General features: G+C 36.8%; 1 protein-coding gene across 1 annotated transcript in view; it reads right to left on the bottom strand.

The window, feature by feature from the left end:
- Window positions 1-9,085: 9,085 nt before the first annotated feature.
- The window catches only part of CCDC80 (coiled-coil domain containing 80), a 33,598-nt gene continuing 31,607 nt past the window's right edge, over window positions 9,086-11,076 (bottom strand). The window contains exons 8-9 of the mRNA XM_016150701.2: window positions 10,646-10,726; window positions 9,086-9,595 (exon numbers count right to left, since the gene is read on the bottom strand). Coding sequence (XP_016006187.2) covers window positions 9,249-9,595; window positions 10,646-10,726 — 428 coding nt within the window. The 3' untranslated portion in view covers window positions 9,086-9,248. The remainder of the gene's footprint in view (window positions 9,596-10,645; window positions 10,727-11,076) is intronic.

Here is an 11,076-nt window from a genome sequence, read left to right as displayed (position 1 = left end):
AGTGTGTAATCTTAGAACAATTGTCATGTGGAAAAGAAGTAGATTTCTTTCCTATTCTAAGGAACCAAGCTACAATAAAAGTTACAGAATGACAATTATTCTTTCCTTATAAGGAAGACTCTCCCTGAAAAATGATACTTTCAACAGTAGAAAAGGCCTTTCTGAAGAGTAGTAGAGAATAGTAGTAAATTCTCTTATCACCGAATTTTTTAGAGGGAGATTGTATTATCAGAATGTTTTAGAAAGGATTCTTTCCTTGGTATAAGTGATTTCTAAAGTCCCTTCCTATTTTTAGATTCTCTCCTAAGTATTTATAACCTACAAGTAATGTACTAAATCTGTTTCCTTTATAGTTTGAATACACTTTGGTTGGACCACACGTGTGGCCTGCAGTGACCTGGTTCCAGTCCTGTCATTGGTCCTTGAACCAAACTTCTCTCTAGCAATGTGCCTGATCTTGAGAGAAAGCAGGATGTGGCTTATAGAGGGAAGGAAAGATAGCATCAGCCCAGAATCCCATGGGCCTAAGCTGCATCCTTCTGCCACAGTGTTTCAAGATCCATGTGCAGAGAAAACACACAGGGCAAAATTACTTTATTTATAACTCTTAAGGCTTTTTGCCTCTGAATCCCCTCATGGAAGCCCTGTTGCTTGTGGGCAGGATTAGACTACATGGAGCTTCAGGGACTCCTTTTGCTCTCCTACAGGCCCAACAGACATGATGAAACACCGCCCAGGTCATCCTTGGCAACTTTCCCTTTTACCTGTGTCCTGATTTTCTCCACAAACTTTATTCCAGTGTGAAGAAGAGGCAGAGAAAGTCAAACTCAAAGAAAAGAGAGTTATTTTGCTTCTCTAAAGCCTAGAGCCAACTTTCTGAAAATGAAAGAAAAAAAATTCTCACAGATCTCAGTGTTGACCTTTTTTCTACTTTACAGTTATTTAAATACATACAAATATAATATGAAGTATAAACTTCTTGCCGTTTCTATATGAAAATCAAAATAATTTACAAATAAAATACAAGCAAAGCCATAAGTCCAACAAATGTTTATTCAAAATGTGAATTTAGCATGTGATATTTTGCTCAGATAGAATCACAATAAATCCCCAAACAGACCTGCAGAACGTCTGTCCTCACTTGCTATTTCACTTGCTTTAAGCACCATCCTGTCTTTACCAAGATAACTGAAACCTGCTGACATTGTGAGTAATGCATGTAATCCTGCTGGGATTTATCAACCCACATCTCTTAACAATCCCATACCAACGTGGTGTAGGTCAAGCTGCCAACTCTCATTGGCCTCATTGCCCTGAAAGATTTTTCAAGCATTAGCTTTATGTGTTCTCTGAAGTTTTGAAAGAACTCACCACCAGTAAAATTTCCTAGGCTTGGCACTTTTTTCAGGAGTACTTGTTTTCTTTCTGCCTACAACATTCTCTATTTCCTCCTTATCCTCTTAGTTCACTCTAGATCATTTACATTTTGCTAAGAAATTAGCCATCTAGATTTTCAAGTTTATTTGCATAGGAATTTATGAATCATTCTCATAATTTTTAAAATTTATTTTTTAATGTAGTTCTATTTTCTTTCTCATTTTAAATTTTGTGTATGAATGGTTTATTTGCTTTTAAAAATGTTAACGTGCAATTTTCAATTACCTAAAGTTTTGTTTCTTTTCCAGCTTATCAAGTGCATTTACTTTGTTTCTTGTTTGTGAGTAAACATATTTATAACTGGTAGAAAAATTCCTTAGAGTAAGTACACCTTAGGCTAATCCCAAAAGACATTAAAACATAGCATTATCATTCTTTTTCTAACCTGTTTTGAGTCAAGGGTAATGTGATTGAGGTTTTTATTCATGCTTTTCTTCATTTCTAGTTTTCATACACTTGGTTACAAAATGAGACCTGTACTCTTTCTATTGTTATTTGCATGTGTTTATTATTAGGTATAATTTGGTTCATCCTTTAGTCTGCAATAACTTGAGAAATTCGATATTGGTTCAGTAGTTTGAACCAGTCTGTAAGTTTCTTCTAGTATTGAGATTTATTCCACTTATATTTCCAGTTTGTTTCATTACTTGTAGTTACTTTTATATTTTTAAAAGCAAACTTAGGACTTTGTTTACAAATGTATCAATCTCAAAAATTAAAATACAGTCATTTGACACAGTTCACTGAAAGAGTAGGAATTCAGGATATTATGTTTCCTCCCAACTTCCAGTTGCTCTGAATAAGTCCTGAGAATTTTATACTGGTCTGCTACACTGTATTGCATCTATTGTAAGACTCATAGTTTGCATGTTACCATCTCCAAAACAGGGATGTTTTTAAAATGACATGTTAACAATAGCTGCTGCCTGTGGCAGTAGTGATGAAGCTGTCTTTGCTTACATGTGTAGGCATTTGGTTTGACTGGATAGCTACAACTTCTTGACATTTCAGTCAACAAACCACTTAAGAACCATTTGAGAAAAGGATAAGAGTCCTGGTTGTTGTCTGAAAATCTTCCGTTGGTACTTCCTGGTAAGATCAAGAATGTGTCAGCATCAAATTTTACAAAATGATTGCCAATAGCTTGCAAGAAAACCCTGGAAACAGCAGGGAAACTCTTAAATGCTGCATTATCATCCTTTCTCTCAGTAGAGCAGAGAAGTGTTCTGTGTGGAAAACCTCCTACATCTACACAGTACGCCAAAAAGTGGTTCAAAAGATTCTGTCTCAAAATGGGAGATGTTTTAGAAATTGCTTAATTAACTCAGTTTCCCTTTTTATGTAATCAGAGCTTCCTATACATATTTATGTATGTATATAAGTGTGTGTATGTGTGTGTGTGTGTGTGTGTGTGTATACATAATCTTTAAGAGCTCCTTAAATAAAAAATAAATCTAAGTGATAAAAAAGTAATACATTTACTTGACAGTGTGCTTTCTTAGTGGGACATAAAATAGTGGCACCTCTTAGATTTGATGTAGTGGTAGATATGGCGAAATTTGGAAGTTAATTTTTAAAATGTCTCTATAATGCACCTTTTCTTTCAAGAATTCATAGTTTGCCTTTTAGTTTGTAATTCCAATTATCACAACTAATTAAACTTGTGATGTAACTTCCTCATTCGTAACTTTTTAATTCTAATTCATCTCTCAGCTGGGAGCTGTCTTAAAATAGATTTTTCTCTTCTGAAAGGGTTTTAGCTGATATACTTTATGAGGGTTTGTATATTTTTTAGCATCTAAAAGCTATTTACTAACTGTCAATTTTTTCTAGTCATATTGTCCAAAACAGTTTTGCATTTTTTATTACATTCTATAGCCATTTAATATAAATGACAGCTTGTCTGGAAAATAGTTCTTAAGTCACCTCTTTTTTTAAATGTAGTGTTGCCTGGAAGTTAAATATTTTCTTGCTATATGTGTGTGTATGTATGTGTGTATGTATTTGTATTTATATGTGTGTATATCTATGTCTTTGTATAGATAGATTTATTTCCCCCTTTGTAGGTGAGCTGTTTTTTAAGCCTAGGTACATGAATTGTTTTTGATATAGATCCTTTTAAGATTTCCATGTACTCATCTTTAAGCAAAATTTAACATTCTATTTGGGCCCAATATTTGCCACAAAGTAGTTTAGGTAGGATCTCACTTGCCTAATCAATCATTTTAAACTTGAACCCTGAATTCCATCTTTGAAGTTCTGCTAAAGGGCCAGAAGCCACTTCAAGAAGGTTGAAGAGAAGCCGGGATCATAAAAAATTGTAATAAGGGAACTTTCTAGGTTTGTATTTTTCCTCTATATTTATTGAAACTCCTGCTTTGAGGGCCAGTTCTATAAAGATAGGGGTAATATTGTCTCCTGTTTATGAAGAAGTATCACTTGAGTTTTAGTTTGTTCCTCTATTTTACATTGAACCCCCTGCTTTTGTAAGAAGGTTAAGTGAAGTATCTTGAGAACAGCACACAAGCTTTCTCTACAGCTATGAAATTGGCTACTAGAATTTTTATATTGTATGCTATATATACTTATATAAACTATTTTACTATTTTGTTACTTATATATAAAATTTACCCATGCCACCTACAAAGTTTTTCCCAGATTCATATATTTGAAAAGACTCACCAGATTCCACAGAGCACACACACATAAGACTTGTATTTAAACGTGAAGGATACAGTGTAGCAAGAAAAGGAGCATGCAGATACTGAGGGCCAAGACAGATCCCATGCCTAAGCTTCCCAGGGTCCTTATTTGACTACGCCCCACGCTATCTCCACTGTCTCCAGCCTAAACTATCAAGATCTTTATGAAGATCTTGATATGAAGATCTAGTTATGCCACTGTGGTCATGTAATCAACCAGGTTTATTTAATCTATTATGCCAGGTGGGAACCATCATTAAAGAAACTGACCCTGGGAATCATCAAGGTAGTTTCAGACTTTAAATGGCATATCATAAATCTAACTACCCTTATCCTAGCCAAGAGTCAAAAACTAGACATCCTCATATATCCAAAAGTAAAGATAGAACTTTTGATTTGGGGGAAAGAAAGTGGGGCTTGCTTCCCGGGATTGGCAATCTTCCAGAAGTGGTTTGTGGAGCTGTTCCCTACCTCTCACCTTCAAGGATTTCCTTTTGCATTGTAGATATCCCTGGAAAGAGTGGCACCTTCAACATTTCAGTTACACCTAATCAGTTATAGCTGTCTGTGAGCCATAATGGATCATGAGGGGCCTGGGAAAAGGGGAAAGAGCTATGAGAAAGGGAAGGGATGCTTATGGGGAGGAGGAAAGCCCAAGAAAATCTTGCACACTTTTATCTATTTAAAAATCACCCAGCCTTTTACCAGCCTTCTTGGCACGTGTATCAACCCGTTGATTGGAGGATGGAAGACCATTCTTTTGCTTTTAGAAAATACTAATATTTAAGGTTTCCGCAGTCTGCCAGGGACAGCCCAGTGTGTCCAGCACCAAGATATCAGGTGATGCTTGTAGTTACCAAATTGGGAAGTTGTGTTTAAGAGCAAGCATATGCCTTGTTGGAGGGACTCAAACTTTCTTGATGCTCACAATTTTTGCTGACCTAAATGTCCATGGATGCTCCAGTCTGGCTGTAAGATGATGAGGTTTCTGTGTGTTAGAGGTGAGGACCTCATTGATCTCAACCACAGCAGTGCACTACACTGGGAAGAATTGAATGAAGTATTTAATACCTTTACCGTCCCGTAACAATTTGGAACTGAATTCTGAACTGTGAAGTCTGGATTCTGTGAGAATTTAATATCATTTAGATTACAGGAAACATCTGAGCTTAGATTCTACTCTCTAAAATGTAAGAAAGATATATAAATGTCACTGTCTTAGACAGAAACTTGGGTATCTAGTCCTACTTTCTCATTGGAGATGAGAAACTGAGCCCTAGAGGTAAAGTGACTCATCTTGGGTCACACAGGTAAGTACAAGAACCAGCAGTTTCCCCATGTCCAGGAGCCTTTTTAGGACACCCATTGAATAATGTTTCAACTGGCCCTTTGCCCCTTACTACCTGTAGTATAAGTGCCTAACAATTAGCTTTTTTGATTGCAATGTAAATGCTTGACAATAACTTTTGCTTGCCAAGGCACCCATTTCAAAGGGATCCATCTCGAATAAACATATTGCAAACTATACAACTAAGAGCCAGCTGCCCACCCATGAAGTTCCCCTTTTAAAAAGCCCTGGGTGACCTGGATAACTGACCTCTTGAGTCACCCCTCTTTCTCCTTCCTGCACTTTAATTCCTGCTCTTCTGTTTTAAATTCTCCAACAGCGAACCTACAAAATGCTAGACACCCTACTCTCTACCCTAGTAAAGTCAGAACCTCTGGTTCTCAAGCTCTCTATACTTGCGACCTCTCTGTGTACTTTCTAGCACCTGTGAATAATGAACCTTGTTTTTCTCAAAGTTCCCTAATGGTTGATGCCGAGGTGCATCTTACAATCATAATAAGAAGTACAAGGGCTGATGCAACTACAACACTGGCTCTGGTCAGCGAAATGTCTGTGGGGGCTGCCACATTAGTGTGGGCCTGGGTGAGTGCCTCAGGCATTCCTAGCAGATAGCATCACTAGCATAGGCTGAGATCAACACGAAGCAGCACCATCACCTATATTCTTGAGCACTCGATAACATGTACAAAACTAAGAGAAAGTCTAGCATTGGGAGCTTTGCACCAACTCTGAGAACTAAAAGTATTTGGTGAGCATTTTTGTCATGAAATTAAGAGTACTCACAAACCACACATCGCTATCTGCACATCCCAAAACATTAAGTACAGAGCAGCCAAGGAGGAGAAGGGAGAACAGGAAAGCAGTCAGCAGGGAAAGGGGAGTAGTGGTGGCAGAGAAATAGATAGAGGTTTTTTCAAGAGACTTCCCTTTCTCTGTAATCTCCATACATTACTGAGTCCTGACATTCTCAGTCAGGCCCAGCTGAGACCATCAGTCCCCCTGGTCTTGAGCTGTTTTTATTCTTAAGGCTCTAGAAATTGAGAAGGTATGAACTTCATTATTAACTATACTCCAGAATATGAGATCAATTTGGGCTCTAACGACTCCACTGCATCTGAACCACCTGCCTCTGTAGCAGGGAAAAGGTTTCTCTGCTGAATTTACATTCACCTCAGAGCCCTGGGGTTTCTCTGGTGAAAAACAATTCTTGGAAATTCACAGAAGGGGATTGCGATAACCAGAACTTTGGCAAGGCCATATCCTTTTCAGAGTCTTCCAGATTTCCCTAACTCAACTGGGCACTTTTCTTTTTAAATTCTAGAATTCCACAGTCTTCCTCCAAACTATATTGTCTTTGTTCCTTACCACTTTTTGTTGTTGTTGTTGCTGCTGTTGCTTTGAAGTAAATGCTTTTATAGAAAAACAGTTACCACATTTCAGATTTTCTGATCTATGCTTTGAGAGAGATTCGGGTTACCTAATTCTCTAATTCTCCCATTTGCTGGAATATACTTTGTATTTTACCAGATTATAGGATTTGAGGACATTTACCCATAGTGTCGTCCTCTGAAGGTTCTTGGGTTCTTTTGCTGAGCAATGGCTTATTCTACAGTGCTCCAAATGATGCATGACACCTCGGGCCTCTCATTAGGGGAAGGAAAATTTAGAGGCATCGCTAATTGTTATCTCAGTGACAGTGAAACTGGAAGAATGATTGAAAAGTAATCTGAGGTTATGATAAAGTGTTGTCTTTCTTTGGTTGCAAGAGCTGGAACCTTACTGATATTATTCCATAAGTAAATGTTCTGTTATTTCTATCTTATTAGTTTCCTTGGGAGATGACACTCCCTCATTATTATAGTTCCTGAAACTTGAGACTGTCGAGGCCTCTTACATAGAAATTATCCCTGCATAATCCCTGCAATGGTAAAGAAACCAATTTTTAGTGGCAATTTTAAACTGTGCTTCACTTTGATGTAAATTTAAGAGTAATACGCATCAATCTGACTTTCCCAACTACACTTGTCAAGCAGCTGATACAGACTGTCCTAGAAGGAGAGGGAAGGAAAGCTCTCCACCATGGGAGAAGATGGAGTGGGAACATAATTTACACCTAAGAGAACTGTGTTCTCAAGTCACTTGAACTTTCTGGACCTCAGTTACCTTTAAAACAGGTAAAAATGAATGGTCTTCATGAAGAATGAAGGGCAAAACAAGATTTCTCAAGGTTATTGAGTCACGAATTCCATTTTTACTATTACAAAGTTCAGATAATGTAAAGACAAATTTGTGCAAATAGGCACAGTTAATAGCTAATAGTCACATGTAGTTTGAACACAGTTATTAACATCTGTAGCTCATTAGAGTTAATAGCCAATACAAAGATTATCTGAAGAATTCGTTATTAACAACACTGGCAAAAAAATAAGCATCTGCATTACTGATACAGGCTGGCACTATCAGGATGCCACTGCCTGGGAACCCACTGCCTGTCTCAGGGCAACCTCGTAGATATTAGTTGGTAATGTTACTTGGTAGTTGTTTGCTGCAAAAAGAATAATAAGAAAGAAGGAAAGAGGGGGAGAGGGAAGGAGAAAGAGAGGATATTTAATTTACATGCCATATACAAAAAATAAATGCTCTTTTTTTAATGACAAGGATTGTGTTTTGTACTCCCGCTACAATTTTATCCACTGTGATTTAGTAACATTTGCCTTTGAAAACACAAAAAAACTCCCAGATATACTCTCCTTCTTTATCATTTTATTTTACAAGGTCCAGTATGGCAATAGGCCTATTAACAAGTAAATACAGGGGGTCAAGGTCTTCCATGCCAGGAAGTCCATGGTACCTGCTAGAACTCTGGCAGTATCATTTCTAGCTGCAGTGCCAGGATCTGGTGGTGATTTAAGGATTCCTTTTCTCTGTTCTATTTCTGAAAAGACACTGAAGATAACAAAATTAGGGCAGGAAGTGGTTATGATAGCAAAGCTGGGCTAGGTACTTTCCCTGGCTTTGGTAGCCAATATCACTGTACTCCTGTGATATCGAGCTTCATGAAAGAAACTAACACTACAAAGCAGAGTGGTCTTAATTATTTTGAGACTGACATTTCAAAAAGGGTTAAGAAGCTATCTATTCTGTCTGTTCCATCTATTCAGATGTCTCCTGAAAACATGTACTGTGACCTTTAATTTTCTTTATCATAATTTTTACTTACCAATTAATACTAAAAAAGTAGGAGGTTTAAATTCTTATCCTATAGAATTTTGTATTCCAAATCATGTCCATTATATAGGAAAAGTAAAAGTAAGATATCCATAGAGAATATGGCAGAGGGAATGCAGTTAGTATTAATACGATGGCTAGGTGGAGGGCCAGGAGAGGGAAGGAGCAATTGAGGGGATAGTTTTATGAACTACGCAGATGTCTAACCAATGTACTATATACTTGAAACTAATTTAAATAAATAAATTTAAAATAAGAAAAGTAAAATATCCATTTCCAGTGCCATTATTCAGCACCAGATCCCTTCCAGTTAGAGAAATAGTTTTTTCAAACATCTTTATGACTTAAGGCTTCAGTAACGACTCATGAGTAGGCAAAAGTTTGCTATTTATTTAATCTTAGAAGAACACTGAAGAGAAAGGAGGGGAACGTCAGCAGTGTGGATGTAGGCAGAACTCCTTTACATAGCTGGCCACATGTGGCTTTAACAGCTACAGGGGAAACCGGCCGGAGTTAAGGTTACGTATTTCTGTTCAGTAAGGGTATCCATGGTGGTAACCCTCGTGATGATGGTAGTCATCCTGGTAACCCTCTGGGTATCCTTGGTGGTAACTATGGTAACCATAGCCTGCGTACTCATCCTCCGGGCAGCGCATCCCCAGTGACTGCTGAATGGCCATTTCCTGTCTCCGAAGTTGCATCGAGTCAATTAAATCATACACTATCACCATGGACCACATTGGGGAAGGATACCAGGATTTTACATTTCCATCTTTTCCAACTAGAAGCATGGAGAAGTACTCTGGGCTCACTTGAAAATAATTACGTATATCTTTCACCAAATGGGCTGGTACATCTTCTCGCTCAACAACAGAGCTCCCTAGAATAGGATTAGAAAGAAATGTTAGTGAATTAAAAAGTCAGCACTCAAGAAGACATCAAAGTGAGAAGAAATCACTGTGAGAATGAGGAGAGGATCCATGAGTCTATTATCTTTAGCTCAAAATCCAATTTTAAAAGTTTGCTGGTTTGTCTATTTTTTCTTACTAGAAATTAAATGTCCCCGCTGTTCTGCAACATTTGTCAAATTTGGGGGACATGATGTTTCTTTTATAGGAATGATACAAAATATAAAACTAGTCCTTTAATTCTGGCAAGGTCAATTTATTTAAAATTTGTCGTTAAAAAAGATTACGTATTTTTTATATTTCTATGTTTATTTCCAAATAGCTTAGGTAATTCTTTGCAATACAGTTTTCCTTTTGATGCTGTTTTTTTTTTTTTTCACAACAAAAACCTTTTTTTCATTGTCAAAACTGAAAAAATAGCAATTGTGTAAGCTCTGGATAAATATATTTAAACTATTACGATTAGTGAAAAGAAGAAAGGGGGAAGAGGAAGGGAGCCGACACTGTCTGGCATTGTGCTCGAATTTTACACATGTTATGTATATAAATGTAAAGAGATTGATCTTAAAAGGAAGGACTGAATTTGCCTTCTGAAACCTTTAATCACAAGTCATTTTCTTGTAGCATCTTGGAGGCTTTTAGCATATGTCCTCATCTGTTGACAGAGAATCAATAAGATATAATCTATGGGCCTTATAATACCATTATGAGAATTAAATAACAGATGAAAATGCTTTGTAAACCATAAAGCCTTATGCAAACAAAAAGTATTAGCTAAAAAAGTGGATATTTTTACTGTCACTTACAAATGATTTTATGTTAAAAACAATGTTAGTGCTTGTACTCCACTTCCACTTCCTCTAAACACATATTGTGTGTGTATGCACACACACATACATTTGTGCATGCACAGGAGGTAAGGAGGATTCAGTGAACATTTCATCTAAGAAGTCCACCCACTACTTTCATATAGTCTAATATAACAGAATAGTAGTTCATACTGTTATAAAATAACACTATACCATTAATCGGGAACAGTTCTAACACTCCCCCAACTTCCTCTCCAACGCCTAAGAGCTTCAGGATGGTTATGTGGCGCAGACCTGGGAGAAAAAAGAAAGCCACAGAATTAGAGGAGAGGATTCTAAGTCATCTTTTACTTCCAAAGACCAGTGTCTGACAATCAAAAATCTCTAAGTTTAAAAAGAATATAGAACATTACCTGATGAGACAGAATAATCCATTTTCAAAATTTTCCATAAGAAAATACTTAAATACTTTTCAAACCTTGAAAAAGATCAATTGCAAATTTGGGGGGAGGTTTTTTTTTTTTTCTTTTTGGTAGACTGAAATAGAAAAATTTGCTCTTAAACTGTGATTCTCACTCAATTAAATGACAAAAAAATGAAGTCATCAAAATAGTAAAATATCTTAGATCATCTAAACTGATCAG

This window comes from Rousettus aegyptiacus, unplaced genomic scaffold, assembly GCF_014176215.1.
Source record: "Rousettus aegyptiacus isolate mRouAeg1 unplaced genomic scaffold, mRouAeg1.p scaffold_m13_p_4, whole genome shotgun sequence".
NCBI classification, from domain to species: Eukaryota; Metazoa; Chordata; class Mammalia; order Chiroptera; family Pteropodidae; genus Rousettus; species Rousettus aegyptiacus.
Note: the sequence above shows the minus strand (reverse complement) of the source record. Positions and strands in the feature narration are given on the sequence as shown.